This window comes from Vanessa tameamea, chromosome 2, assembly GCF_037043105.1.
Source record: "Vanessa tameamea isolate UH-Manoa-2023 chromosome 2, ilVanTame1 primary haplotype, whole genome shotgun sequence".
Classification (NCBI taxonomy): Eukaryota; Metazoa; Arthropoda; class Insecta; order Lepidoptera; family Nymphalidae; genus Vanessa; species Vanessa tameamea.
In genome coordinates, this window is record NC_087310.1 from 8,844,396 (window position 1) to 8,860,603 (window position 16,208).

General features: G+C 34.0%; 1 protein-coding gene across 1 annotated transcript in view; it reads left to right on the forward strand.

Moving 5' to 3' along the window:
• LOC113398947 (agrin-like) overlaps window positions 1–16,208 on the forward strand; it is a 331,801-nt gene that overhangs the window by 36,012 nt on the left and 279,581 nt on the right. The window contains exons 11-25 of the mRNA XM_064220817.1: window positions 2,741–2,980; window positions 3,257–3,562; window positions 3,690–3,842; window positions 4,319–4,600; window positions 4,966–5,112; window positions 6,076–6,209; window positions 7,594–7,894; window positions 8,848–9,015; window positions 10,043–10,406; window positions 10,585–10,797; window positions 11,184–11,578; window positions 11,653–11,899; window positions 13,106–13,270; window positions 14,086–14,282; window positions 14,442–14,628. Coding sequence (XP_064076887.1) covers window positions 2,741–2,980; window positions 3,257–3,562; window positions 3,690–3,842; window positions 4,319–4,600; window positions 4,966–5,112; window positions 6,076–6,209; window positions 7,594–7,894; window positions 8,848–9,015; window positions 10,043–10,406; window positions 10,585–10,797; window positions 11,184–11,578; window positions 11,653–11,899; window positions 13,106–13,270; window positions 14,086–14,282; window positions 14,442–14,628 — 3,499 coding nt within the window. The remainder of the gene's footprint in view (window positions 1–2,740; window positions 2,981–3,256; window positions 3,563–3,689; window positions 3,843–4,318; window positions 4,601–4,965; window positions 5,113–6,075; window positions 6,210–7,593; window positions 7,895–8,847; window positions 9,016–10,042; window positions 10,407–10,584; window positions 10,798–11,183; window positions 11,579–11,652; window positions 11,900–13,105; window positions 13,271–14,085; window positions 14,283–14,441; window positions 14,629–16,208) is intronic.

Sequence of the window (16,208 nt, forward strand, 5' to 3'; positions counted from 1 at the left end):
GTGGTGCAGGCAATCGCAGCGCTGTTTATTCGTGGCTTAACGAAGCGTTCCCATTTGAAAGTAAATTAAGTTTTAATCGTTTCATTTCATCGGTTATTTATTTATTTTCTATAAAATTTATACTAGTATATTTTACTTGGCGTTGAATATAAATACAGTTTTTTATAATATTGGACAAATACATTTTGTTGCCGGAGATAAATAAATTATAATTAATTCGACCGCCCCTTTTGCAGACACAAGTTATACTAAATTAATTAAAATCCAAACACCAACGTGTTTTTCTAATTATACGAACGCGTTATATATGTTTATTCTATCTAAGATTCCAGTCAAGTTAATGCAAACGTGCTTCGTAGACGCCTAATGGCCGTTTAAATACCCTTGCAGCTACGAATAGTCTGAAAAACATACGGTTAATGCTGTCTGTGGGACTAATTGCGTTTATTTTCCTTACGAAGAAAACGTCGAATCGAGACACAACATTATAATTAAATGGATTATAATATAAGAGACGAGACCGAGACGGCTCAGTGGTTAGAACGCGTGCATCTTAACCGATGATTTTGGGTTCGAACCCAGGCAAGCATCACTGAATTTTCATGTGCTTAATTTGTGTTTATAATTCGGCGGTGAAGGAAAACATTGTGAGGAAACCTGCATGTGTCTAATTTCAACGAAATTCTGCCACATGTGTATTCCACCAACCCTCATTAGAGTAGCGTGGTGGAATATGCTCCAAACCTTCTCCTCCAAGGGAGAGGAGGCCTTAGCCCAGCAGTGGGAAATTTACAGGCTGCTAATGTAAATAATATAGGTTCATTAAGTAATACATTAAATGAAATATGTATTTCAATAATTGAGGATTTTTGTTTTTTATAAAAAAATACAGTTCTAGATGATTTGGCTTTAATTTAAATCTCGGCTATATTCAATCGAATTTAACCTGAGCGTAGGGTTATTTTGGGATTCCTTTGAAAGCATAGCGCTTGTTTCTTTACAAGGGTACCGATCGAAAAAGGATTAAAGTGTTTTATATTTAGCTACGATCGAAAACTAAGACTGATAAAGTGAGTCGTCTTACTGATGTCCGATTTCAGAATTAAATTGTCACAAAGTAATTTGTGAGAATTTAATTTATCGACTTTATGTACTATTTACATCTATCACTTTGTAATGATTATTCATTGATATAATTCTAAATTTAAATTCAATAAAACCATCAAAAGAAAATAAGATATTTGTCTTAATTTAAGAAAGTGAAAATTACTTATTTTAAATATAGAGTAACATTTCAATCTTGAATATAAAAAACATAGCTTTGACTTGTGTAGCACGCAATTTCAGTCTCTTGTAAATTTGTATATAATACTATATATTAAGGCAGTCGATTCATTAGCCCTAGGAAGATTAAATCAGTCTTAATTTAAACCAATTATATATTCTGAACAATGACAAAATACAAATATTAACGATATTCAAACACCAATAGATAGATATAGTAGATAATAATAAATTCATGTTTCGTACTTTTCTAAATTTGTTTTTTTTTTGTGGATTGGTTTTACATAAGTAATATAATATATATATATATATATATATAAATAAATGACTAACACTTCATTTTTATAGTCTAAACGAATATCGCAGACGTAATTTATAAATCAAATGCAATTATAAAGTCAAGGTAATCAAATCAGCGAGTAAAAGCTAAAGTTATATATTTGGAAATTGATGTTTAAATTCCTTCAATTATTATAGATGTCCGATACGGCTTTTTGATTTCATATAGTTTGGACGCACTAGACGCTTCTAACGATACCGAATTTGTGAAATTATCGGAGGTAGTTTAAATATATGCGAAATCAGCCGATCATATAAACCGCCCGCTGAACTTATTATAACCTTTTTGTAGTTGTCTAATTATTAGAATTTCGTAACGATATGTTCCAATTTCACGTCTGTAATATTTGTCATTACAGAGCTGCAAATGAAACGAAAATGAAGGAAATATCTGATTCGAAACTGTTACAAAAATTCTAATGAGTTACAGTGTAGTTGTTCTCAAACTTTTTAATTAGCTACCGTTCCTATTTCATTTTACTTTTCTCTTGCCCACGGGCAAATATATTTTTAATTCTAGCAACCTATTTCTCTTTTCTCAGTGGCTAGTAATCGACCGCTCTCACGAGGCTTTCATTTTGCGCAGAAGTTGTAAACAATCGTTATTAAATTTTCACGGATGTCTTCTCTCATCCTTCATTTCAGTAAATGGAAACCAGAACATGTCTCGTACTGTAATGGCGTTGTATGCGGGAAATTTATTGTTTTATTGGATCATCTTAAACTGCTGGGAATATGTGAGGGTGGGAAACTGTCTCTTTTTATACAAGGTTTTTCTTTGTCGATGTGTAAATTTATTTTTATAGTCTTTTAGATTTGTTCAAATTATGTACAATTCTTCTTTTATTAATACGTAGTAAAATAATACGGACCAAAAACTATCGGGTTAAATTTTTGATATGAAATAGCTGTCGATATTTTTTTTTTCAACGTTATGCGAGGTTAAATTCATTTTAATCTGTTAGCTTGAATTTAGAATTAAAATTTTGATTGGCTGTACTAATACCGGAAATTGATAAAAATTTTTTTCGATACAAAGAATCGTCTACCATGTTGAGATTGATTTTTTAAATGTGTGTCAAGTTAGCAGATGTATGTAACTTACACTTTGTTACAGCACTGTGTGAAGGTGTACAGTGCTCATTTGGAGCTCACTGTGTGGCCGGTGAATGCTTGTGCCCAACGGATTGTTCGAGTGCGCCACGCGAACCCGTTTGCGGTAGCACCATGCAGACCTATCCTAACGAATGCGAACTACAAAAAGCAGCATGTCGTTTACCACCTCCAGCCAAACTTCATGTGATCTTCTACGGCGACTGCAAAGATAGACTCGCTGTTGTGCCACCAATTGCAATGAGTACGTATAACCGACTATACTTCTTTTGCCAAACTTTCCTACTAACTGCTTATACAATTAGCACTACAAACTTATCCTATCCTATAACAAAATTAATCAGTATAAGTCAATATAATTTTCGACGGCGGTAAAATATTGAAAATGTTTATTTTCGGACCGTCCTCAAACCCAATTGTTAGCAGTAATTCCAATAAAGCAACCCATCCCCGATCAATTAACTAACTTTACGCTTTGCCGCTTGACTAACACACAAATATTTGACTCGGTGTGGGGTAGCTACGACCGCGATGACCACAACTGAGGCCGAGGAGGGTTCGACGGATTTCTTGGGCGCGACTGAGTTCGGTGGCAGCACGAGCGCCTCGGCGTGCCGTGACATCCGCTGCGACTTCGACGCCAGCTGCGAGGTCGGCTTCGACGGCTACCCGCGTTGCTCTTGCCTTTTCGAATGTCCGGTCGACGATGAATATTTTCCGGTTTGCGCGTCTGACTTTCGGCTCTACCCGAGTTTGTGCGCCATGCGGAAGGAAGGCTGTCAGAAACAGTTGGAGCTCAGACTGAGACCTTTGGATTTGTGCAAAGGTTCGTCGTTTTATTTGCATGATTTACTAAAAATGCTTCATTCGGAATACGGTTTTACTACCAAATAACATTTAACCAATTTCAAATCGCTTATGAATATTTAGTTTATCGATAAATTTGTATGCAGGTATGGAAGTCAGACCGTGCGGTAATAACAAGGCAATGATAGATATGTCCACGGGACTGGAAATCGACTGCGGTAATGGCCCCCACCGCCAGGATTGCCCGCCGGGGAGTTATTGCCACATAACGTTAACTGCCGCTAGATGTTGTCCTAAAAGTGAGTTCACATCAAAAAAATATTAAGTTCATAATGTGCCCAAGTATATATTTCCGGTTTTTATTAACAATTTATTGAGAAATTCGTAATGCTTTCTTTTTAGTTCGACATTCACATCACAAATGTAAAATTAATTTACTTAAATAGGAATAAAACGAAACAATAATCTATCTTAATTGTGTGTCGAATAAGCATATAGAATATTGTGGCCACTATATTATATCGAAACGTAGCGTATTATATAAATTTATAATAAGGCCCTTTCATCCTATAGAGCAAAATACACCTGCTTATTTATGAAATGTCGTAGTGAAGTTGGTTAAGGTACAAGACGCTACGAGTAAATTGGATACAATCACGCTAGCTGTTATCGCTTTGAGACTTTTGTAAAATGCAACGTGAATAAAATATTGGTTTTATGAGATATGAGAATGTAAAAACTTTTATTTATAGTTTTCATTATTTATTCCGCCCAGACGACACAAAACAAGTAGATGACAGGAGAAGTGCACACTGCTCGGAGAGTGTTCACGGTTGTTGTCCGGACGGCTCGACCGCAGCCACCGGTCCGGGCGAAGAAGGCTGTCCGGTGGCTACTTCGACATGTGGTTGTAACCGGCTCGGCTCCATGTCCGATAGATGCGATGACAGCGGTCAGTGCGTTTGTCGTCCGGGCGTGGGCGGCCTTAAGTGCGATAGATGCGAGCCCGGATATTGGGGACTGCCACGGATAGGTTCCGGTCACACTGGATGCATACGTGAGTTTTAAAATTATATCAATATAATTATTAAGCAATGTTTTTTGTATTTATTTTACACTCAATATTTTCTGATAGCAAAATTTATTTAGTGCGATGCAGTGTAGGGAAAAATAAGTTTTCGTGAATTCTTTTTTAGGGCTTTTAAGCTACTTCAAATATGATTGATATCTAAGTATTTTGAATCTTATTCAAATCAAAACAAAACTCCATGCAGACAGTATTTCTAAAAATCTTGATTGAACTTTTGTTTCAACGGAAAAGTTTGCGATCACCCTTTTAAAATAACATACAAGAAACAGATGGCCGATTACGGATATTTGATATGATGTGTATGGATAACGGAATCTTGTTTTATGTGATAGCCTGCGGGTGTTCAGCATTCGGTTCAGTTCGTGAAGACTGTGAACAAATGACGGGGCGTTGCGTGTGCCGCGCCGGCGTGCAGGGACAGAAGTGTACGGTGTGCGCCGACCACCGCCGCCGGTTAGGACCCAACGGCTGTTCCGATCGTAAGTGCGCGATAATCCTGATATATTGCTTTTTATATTGGGATATCTTCCCTCTACGACCACTTTTTATTCCCTTTATATCCGGCGTAGCTCTGTTAAGAATAAAGATGTAACGCTTATTATAATTTATAGTGTTATAAAGCGTGAATTTAGTCATTTATGGAGAATAATGACAATAGATTTTCGAGTCTTAAACACGGAAGTAGTCTCAAAAAGAAAAAAAATATATTATAATCTTTTCGTAAAAAATATCAACCTCAGAAACGAAACATAAAAGTAAAGTTAAGGTATATTCAACCGTACATAATTAATTAGTAACAGAAAATTATTATGAAAATAAAAATATAATTTTAAAACATATTATGATTGTAAAAAAATAAAAATATACACAATAGGAATCCTTATTTCCGGAAGTGCTTTTCAGAATACGCTTGTTGTGTAGACATTTTTATACGAACTTTGGTTTGTCACTGTTTTAAATCTGTTTTTACACGATTTCCCAAAAAAGGATTTTAATGTTTTCAGAATTCATGACAGGATAGGTATATGTTTGTGTTTCTTTATTCCACCGGAACTTTTAAATGCCAGAACAAATTTCAGGTATTGTTACAATATTTACATCATACAGAGTAACGTTTTTAAATTATTTATTTCATTAATTCACTCAGGTCAGTCGTGTTTTTATAATTTATAACATCAAAAAATGTTATATATTATTTAATTAACCTTCGTTTTTCTTTACATACCTAACATTGAAGATTTTATGTAACGTTTTGAATCAAGGTATTCTATAAATTAACACCGAGCTCGAGTTCAAATAATTGTGTAAAAGTGTTAAAAAAAGTGTAAATGTTATCCTAAGTTTAAGCTCCGACCTTCGAATATGATTACACTTAGTTCTCTCGGCTGCACCAATAGTGATGAGATTCAGTCCACACTTCTATAATATTGATATCTCACTAGCTGAAATCGGAGGCGTGGTGGAGTCTTGTGCGGAATTGTCGTGTTACTTCGGTGCGGTGTGCACGGAGCGTACGGGCGGAGCGCTGTGCGAGTGCGCAGCCGCCGCGTGCCCCGACAGCGACTTGAACATGTTGGTAAGAGCTCATTCATTTTTATGTAGCAATTTAAACATATCTGAATTATGAATTTTAGTTAAGAACTCTACATTAAATAAGCTATAAAGTATTAATTTGTATAAACCAGTTAAAAACGTTTTACATTAACACCGTAAACATCAATACTGTATTTTGGATCAAAGGATGAGTTAGCCAGTATAATGGCATCCACAGGACATTGTTAGTACATTAATAGTGGGCTTATGAGACAAAGGACTGCTTATCATAAACTGACTTATTCGCTTTTTTATTTTTCTACTAAAATAAAAATAAGATATACCCTTAAAAACAATATAACATTATATTCAAAATTAGTTTCAGCTTAATTCGATATTGACCTAAATATATTTGTAAGACCTTGGCAATTAGATTATATCGCTGGACAGTTAAGTATAGAACTTAATTGTAATTAAATTTATGATTATTTATCAGCATCAGCAGAATGAGACTGTTATAAATAAATGGTTGAGCTTGTAAATTTATAAAAAGCAATCGAAATGTTTATTGGTAAAACAAAATACAAACCAAAACATCTATACTATATCTGTAGGTATGCCTTTCCAAATATTTATGAGCATGACTGTACTTAAATAATAAGATATTCCTCTCAGATTTTTAACAGATACATTTAAGCTGTATTTCAAAAAAATATTCTCGATATTATAATTTTCAATATGAGCATAACTGTACTGAAATCATAGCGACGATAATAGGATTGAATACACGTGCCTTAATGCGTTGTGTTCCGACAGTGACGTCATTACAATTACAAGAATTTACCAATTAATTACAATCTAAAACCGTTGTTTATAATAGGATTGCATTTGTGATCATTTAGCAACAAAACAATTCCGATGATTGAATATTGTGTGTGTGAGTGTTTTACGAGTGGTAAAATTAAGAGTTACATAATTAAATTTTAATAATAATTATATTAAAAATGTAATTTCGAGTAGGAATAAATAGTATATATTTTTAATACCTTAGGGTTAAAAGTACATTTCGTTGTTAAGATCTTAATGATGCCGTAGAGAGCAATATACATTAACGAAAGAAGTAATTGGGAGAAAACCTCAATCGCACTAAATCAGACTTAAGCCCGTACTTACCGTTACTAAAGCTTAACTTAATATATTTTAGTTTTTAGTCATAGTCACACTCTAACTAATATAACGTAAGAATATAGAATATTTTAGAGCGGATTAAATATCGCCTGCACGAAGTTACGATAGTAAAAAAGTTTATTTAAATCTTCAGTTGCAACAGGTGCAGACTGTTTATTAGTCTCTCAGCGTTCAAAACTAGAGTTCATTTACAAACTAAATTCCTTCCAACTTAGCTATACCCCAATAAAAATCAACAGGTATGCGGGAGCGACGGTAAAACTTACGAATCTGAGTGCCATCTAAAGTTGCAAGCCTGTCGGACGCAAGAAGATATCGTAGTACAAGCCTTCGGGCCCTGTAAGCTGTCCGAAGTGGCTGGTACAGCTGGTCCCCTGCGACCCTCCTCCCCTATACAGTTTACACAACAGGACGATGGAGCTGCTTCGAAGTCCACGAGACACTTGCTCAACCCCGACAAGTACTACAACAAATATGAATGGACGAGAAAAGAGACACCCAGTGATTTTGACAGCATTCTATCGGGACAAAAACTGAAGGGTAAGTAACTGAGAGACAATCGGTGTCTATTGTCTATCAGTTCAAAAGCAATTTGGTAATTTCAAACGTTTTATTATTTCCTCAATAGACGACGCTAAGTGGTATTTTCTAATTGACCGAGCAATTAATCGTCGGTATAATTATATGCTTTATTAAAACTGAAAAAGGTATAAAGTAGACTATTCATTTGATTTTTTAATTTGCAGTAACAAGTTGGAATATCACTTTGGTGAAATTCGCAAATAACGCGATAGTCGAAAGTTTTGAAATTTGTAGTTTCGAAATTACTTAATTAACTGTAGACCATCATCCGGCTCTCGTATTTAAGTAACAGCTCAATTCATCTTAATCACGTTAATTTTGTTGAGATTACAGTTCGGCTCGTTGTGTGAGCAGTTTCCCTTGTCACTTCGTGACACTGCTCCTCGTATCCTTAACTTAGTTACCGATTTATCTTACTTATTTGTTGGGCCGATGTAATAATGGAGAATTTGTTGTTGTTTTGTTAATTCTTAGCTAACTTCATTTGTAAGCTATAAGTTTATTTATAACTTTCTAATAACCGATGTTTGTGTAACTAATATAATACTCGAGTTATTGATGGAATTTAGACGCGATATTACGTTCTTGTTTAGGTATATTACTTACAATAAAGTGTGTCAAAGTAATTTAGTATTTAATAGGCGCAAACGAAATATCGGATAAATATTAAGAGCCGAAGTTTTATTATTATATGAGTTACTGGATACATATAATAAATAAGTACCTATATGTTTAAAAGCATGAAGATTCAATTGGAATTTTTAGTTCATTGGAATCAAAAGCAATAACTTTTGAAAGTATAAAGTCTTCTAAGCTAGTGATAGTTTTCATTGTATTTATATTTCATTTATAGACAGTTTGTAGGTTTATGATAATCAAATCTATATGGTTATTTATTCTGGTTATATTAGGATCACAAACCGCGACAACGGCTACAGTGGGCGCGGTAGGCGCTTTGCTCGGAGACTTGTGCGTGGAGGACGCGGATTGTTCGGCCCTACCCGGAGCACACTGTGCGCGTGGTGGCTGTGTGTGTCGCCCCGGATATAGACCTACTGAACACAGAAAGGCGTGTGTTGGTGAGTTATTTACACTATTATACATGGATAATAAATCTATAATAAAATATAAATAATATATAATTATCTGTAACCGCACATTAAAATCAATGTTAAAAGATTTTGCTACTTCTAGAAGGCAAACAGTGCAGGCACGCAATGTGTATAAGTAGGAGCTTCAAGCAAATTGATTTATGTTATACACTTCATTTATATCGCTTGAAATTCCTTCGTTTGAGGAGAAAAATATAACTATAATATATTGTGTGATCTATGCATAGATAAGTACCTTTGGCGTTTTTTTTAACTATTAAAATTGAGACGCGCTCAATTCTTCAATCCGGATCACTTCAGATTTGCGTATTTACTGTTTTAAATCTGTGGTGTTTTTCCTTTTAAATATTGTTAATATTTATTATTTATTTTATAATAACTAATATTATTGTTAATATTAGTTATTATATTTATGATCTATAGATAACGATAATGACGTAGATTATATTAATATTATATATATATATATATATATATATATATATATATATATATATATATATATATATTATATCAATATATAATATTTTGATCAATCACAATATATGTAAAATGTAAAAGCAACAACCACATTAATAATGAAAACTATTTCATTCAAAATAAACACAATATGATTATTTTTTAGTAAATAAAATGAAGACGTTCAAATCTATAATTTCACATTTGCTATTAAATTTTTAATGATTTCATTTTTGTTAGACCCAAATCATCTTACCATATGATAAAAATAAAATGTAATATATACTATAATATATATATAAATTAATATATATTTATGATTCGTCTTTAATCCTCGAATTAAGTGTATACTGTATATATATACTTGGAATGGGGATAAAATGGTCGGGACCGAACCCCGCGAATCCCTAATCCTTTGCACTACTGACTTTTATACCTAACTGTATAAACATTCATAGACACATCAACAAGAAATTGTCTTTCAATGAAACATTTTCAATATTTTCGCATATTTCGAAATATCATATTGTTACAGAGGAAATGGCACAAGAAACAACGGAGGAATATAGCGCGTGTTTATCCGAGCCCTGCTACAATCTCGGGACTTGCATAGACTTACCCGGTTCGACATATACATGTATATGTTCCGATATCTACACCGGAGTGAACTGTGAATCTCATATCAAAGACGCTCTGCCAACAACTTACATCGAAACTCCATCGTTCGACGGCACGTCCTATATACGCCTAAAACCGTTAAAGGCTTACCATAAGTTGAACATCGATATTGAATTTAAGGCGTTCTCTGAGAATGGGGTCATATTGTACAATCAGCAGAAATCCGACGGAACGGGCGATTTTGTTTCGCTCGCATTGGTTAACGGGTATTTGGAGTTCAGGTAAGTCCTTATTTTTATTCATATCTTGATTTACGAATGTTCAATTTAAGCTCAATATTTCGATGTTTATCGAATATCTTTAGAATTTTAATTTCCAATAAATGAAACCGAAACGAATAAAATGTATATCCAGTAACTTTATCATTTTACGTATCAACGGTAATAATTTTCTTGTTAGGTACAATCTTGGAAATGGTGCAATAATTCTAACATCACTCGAAAAAATAACGTTAAACGAGTATCATAAAGTTTCTGCGAAACGATATCATCGGGACGGCATTCTATCCGTTGATGATATGGAAGATGTGGTCGGTCAGTCGAGTGGCAGTTTGAAGGCTTTAGATCTCGCCGAGGACGCTTATATTGGTGGTGTTCCTACTAATTATTCCAGGTATCGTAATATTCTATTTTCAAATTATTTTTTATAATTACAACTGTAACATTAAATCATAAAGGATAATTTAAAAAATGTAATATAAATGATTATTTAATTCGCATTGAAATATAACAAAATAATTATTCTTGTATTTAAAATTATATAATAAATTGCGAGTAGGTAAAAATCAAAAGTGAGAATGAAACGCATCGTTACCAACACACGTCAGAGCATGTAATAAATACATTTTGTATTATTAAATGTACGTAATGCTTGTAGAATATCCGTTTAATTTAATTGAATATTTTATTTCGATAGTGTAACGAAATATTCGAAATTCAATTTCGGATATAATATTGGTTACTTTTTAAATACACAAATGGTTATTTGTTCCCATTCAGAGTTTATGACAATATCGGGACGCGAACTGGATTCATCGGCTGCGTGAAGTACTTGAGAATAATACGTCATCAAGTCACAAAGAAATTGGGTCGTCCGGACTCATTAGTCGTGTCAATAGATAACGTACGCGAGTGTCAATCTAATCCCTGCATGAGCATGCCCTGTAGGAACGGAGCCACGTGTAGGGCGGTCGAGGGTTCGACGACTGAATACACTTGTAACTGTCCCGTCGGATTTCAAGGAGCCAATTGTGATGAGAGATTAGATCCTTGCGAATCGAATCCGTGCGGGTATGATGAGGGGCTATTGTGTGATATTGGTCCGGACGGCGGGCACGTTTGCCGATGTTTGTTCGGAGGCGACCCCGATTCCAATGGAAACACGTGCAATAATGGTAATTGCTTTTCCATTGTCTTATTAATCCACCGAGTCTGGATCAATATTTTATACTAAGATATTTTTTTTCAGACGTAAACGTCGTCCAAGAAACATGGTCACCTCAGTTCAACGGGACCAGTTATGTCGAATTGCCACCTCTCGAAGGTGTAGGAAAAGCGTTTCGAATCGAAATTTGGTTTTTAACGAACCGATTTTCCGGAATGCTCCTTTACACCGGCCAGTCCAATAAAGCTAGGGGAGATTTTATAGCGATTAACTTAGTTAATGGATACCTACAGTTTAGGTACAATTTGGGGAGCGGAATCGCCAATATCACGTAAGTAAGGCTTAGGGGCCGAAGAATTAATTTAACGAATTAAATGAACTCGGTCTCGCTCCGCGAGCATTTATTTATTATTACTCGGTGTAAATAGAATCTCAGGCAAGTCAAGTCAGGGCTTAGAGGAGTCGGTGTGAGAATTAATTGTTTCATAGCGTGATGAATAATGCCAAACTATGATTACACTGAGGGAGCTGTTAGAGTGACTCTGCTTAGTAGCCTGAGACACGTTTAATATGTGCTATATATAAGCGAACAGTATTAAGATACAAAGACGAATTCCCTTTATGCTCGTTAAATTGTTATTATATTTGATGTTTAAGACGTTTGATATTATAATAACAAACGAGGTTTGGGACTTTAATATTTCAAACTTGTATTACCTCAAATGATATACTAGTCAAGTGATCTGAACGAATACAATGTCAAGAATGTTTTGATAGGTAGGCTTTTACGGCTTTGAGCAAGGCGTCTGGGTAGGTATCGTCTAGTCATCATATATTCTAACGCCTAGCAGCCATGCTTAGTGTTGTTGTGTGTTTGTTTAAACTGACTTCGTTTATAAGTTCTTACAGTGACAGTTTATGTGGGTGTCACCGCTGAGTAGAACAGCCCAACTAATAAAATTAATATCGTAATCACGATTCTGACCTTTATGTCTTTGAGATAATAGAAATATTAATAATATATTGCTTTTTTTTCGGTATAAATTTATCTTCTTAAATTATGAAATAAACATGACATCATTTTATTAGATGTATCTCGATTCGAAAAATGTAATGCAAAGGTAATTAAACGACTATCTTATTCTAGTGAGAATAAAAGTATATTTTACTTTAAAAACGAACTTTGTGGACTTATTTCAGAACTTCGAAGTAAGTTTTCACTTAGTAGGTTAAACACTGATAGTGGTGACGTTTTATTTCTGAGCAGAGCGTTTTAGTCCAACATTTAAGTTTTTTTATTTAATGAATACAGTTTATTGGCATTCTCAGTTCAACACAGATTAATATTTTTGAAATGATACAAGTTTCGTTTTATCTTTAAGTCTTATGTATATAGTTAGCTTAGATAGTTTTTAGTGTCATGATACTACATCTATGCTATGCTATGATGCTGATATTTCACCAGATTGCCGATTCGTTGCCTTAGTAATTTTTGAGTGTTCCCAAAAATATGATAATAAATATATATATTTACCAGGTCGCCTGTAGCAATTACGAAAGGTAGGTGGCATCGGGTGCGCGCGTCTCGCTCGGGGCGTCACGGCAGCCTGCAGCTCGACCAGCTACCCGCACTGCGCGGCAGCTCCGCGCCACCGCTCACACACCTTGAACTCACCTTACCATTGTTTATCGGCTCATTACCGTGAGTAGTTGCACTGAATGTATGTTTCTTCTACTATTTACAACAATCATCTTTCCTCTTAAGGAAAAATAAACTTCTGAGAATCAATTTAACAACAATACTTCAAAGCTTTTTTTAAGACATTTTTCGCTCACCGCTGCTGAGCATTAGTTGAAATATTAATATAAATTTAACGCATTAAAATCTTAGTCGTTATCATTATTTATTTTTTTATATAAATTATTTCATTAAAGTAATCTTATATGAAGTATATGTATATTTACATATGACTAGGTCTTATTGATTTGTCCAATTTTGACAGATCGTTTTAAATAATTAATGACAGCAATTTATATTTACTATTTGAAACATTGAATCAATTAGTTAGTTCGTGATCCGATTCTAAAATTCAAATGTGACAGATTTATTTAAATTGATAACAACTTGAAGTAACACAATTAAGTCCTACTATTTGTTAGCTCCGTTACTTTATTGCAACGTTCATTAAATTCAAGTGTCTTGAATCAGACGTAATGTTTTTGTCAAACACGTTTTCCTTTGAAATACAATAAGTCTATGAATAAATAAAAGGAAATTGTATTGAATGCAAAATATTTTTTTTTTTACCATTTCAATCAAATTTAATTTGCGAACACGAGTTGGTAGGAAAATGGCACAACGCAAAAAACATTCTTTTTTGTCATTAAATGAATGTAAATAAAATCAGATATACATTTTTATTTAAAATAAAAAAATAAAATCAGACAGTCATCAATCTTACTTATGATTTATTATACGTAGTCTTTCACTACGTTGAAATAAGTTATCTTTCTCAGTGCCTACGTCCGTCCTCACAAAATGTCCGGGGTGACCAGCAGTTTCATAGGCGCTGTGCAACAAGTTTTCGTGAACGGCAATCCACTATCGTTATACGGAGGGGATACAGCCAAGTGTTCTGTAGTGGCTGAGGAAGATAGACTGCCTTGCGCTACGAGCGGCGTGACTAAGTACACCGGACCGCCTTGCGGGGACGGTGAGTGCATTGTATGAGTTATGTTTACGACCATCGCTTGTCTAACTTGATCGCTATCATTAAGGACATCGGTCTCCTTTAAATCCCTACCGAAATCAAGGTATTTAAATGTAAATCGTTTCGGTGTGAATTGAATTTTAATTATTTCTGCATAATTAGGTCTGACTCCATGCAAAAACAATGGTACATGCATACCTCTGCTGAATGAATACAAATGTATATGCCTGGACGGTTACCAGGGAAGGAATTGCGAGGTGCAATTAAAAGTGGAGATGTTAAACGATGGAGCGCCCATTAAGTTCGACGGAAATAATTATTATTCGTACAGAAGTCGGGGCGGCCGCAGGTAAGTTGGAAACGAATTAATATTCATAATAGCAACGAAATTACTTTTGCCATTATCTGTTATGTTTTATCAATAATGAAAACAATTATGACAATGACGATCATTATTGTTTCGCGTCAATTTATTATTAGTCGAATTGGAATTAATTAAACATTGTCATACGTTTGATTTGTTTAATTATCAAATATATTTATGAGATGTAACCGCAAAGTAATAAAGTAATTGTAGCAGAAAAATTAAGTATAAATCAATGGATAATTTGATTGCCGTACCGCATAAGGCTTATAACATATTCATGCGGATCGTTTGATCACATTTTACAACGCTTACGATTATTGTATTATCAATTTTATCACATCGATTGTACTTTTTTTTTCAATCCTATATTCTGCGTATAATTTTTAGTTTAGGGATTTCTATATATAAAGTTTTTTTTTTTTATACAATGTTGCTATTACTTGTCATTTTGGATTATTAAGGTTAAGTTTCATCAAAGTTTATAAATATTACAATATTTTTTTTATGGTTGGAAATATCCTTGAACTAATTTTAAACTTGCATTTAACATTTCTCAATAATACAAAATATTCTGTCTTAACTGATATAATTATTATTTTCATTTTATACTAACTAATTTTATCTCTTTCTAGCCTACAAACTAACGATGGTGAAGGAAATTATGACGTAAGATAGCATTTGAAGGATGTACTCAGTAATACTTTTAGATATAAGTACTAATGAATCTACCTTCGATATAAAATAGTTTAGGTAAATACTTTTCTCTTAAAAATAATTTACACGCACTAACTCTTAAGATTTACGCACAACTAACATAATTAGCCTATGTCAAAAGACAACCCGACCAACAAACTTAAGAACTTTGCATACTACGTAAATGAATTAAATTTAATAAACTAGATTTAAAATGATAGTGTTATAAGTTTTTTTAGAAGTATTTTGATCAAAATATTGCATTATTATAATATAACTTAATGAAGATCATGTTAAATATGTCAATAAATAGCAACGGAAAAAAATTGTACCATATAGTCTTATTTATTAAAGCTTTAACTTAATTTCACTTGAAGTTATTATTATTATTGGTATTTTATTAATTCATAACTGTTTTTAAAAAAAGGAGGAGATTTTCGTCTGTAGATACATACGTACATTGATCCATAGTTAGTAGCGTACTTGGTGGTTGGGCTTTGTGCAAGCCCGTCTGGGTAGGTACCACCCACTCATCAGATATTCTACCGCCAAATAACAGTAACCTGTATTGTTGTGTTCCGGTTAGAAGGGTGAGTGAGCCAGTGTAATCACAGGCACAAGGGACATAACATCTTAGTTCCCAAGGTTGGTGGCGCATAGGTGATGTAAGGAATGGTTAATATTTCTTACAGCGCCTTTGTGTATGGGCGGTGGTGACCACTTACCATCAGGTGGCCCATATGCTCGTCCGCCAACCAATGCCATAAAAAAAAATAGCTCTAAATTTTCGTCTGTATTCTTTTATCAGTGTAAGTGTTCAAACTAATAATTTGTATTCCCTAAAACGTCACTTCCTGATACAGCGAGCG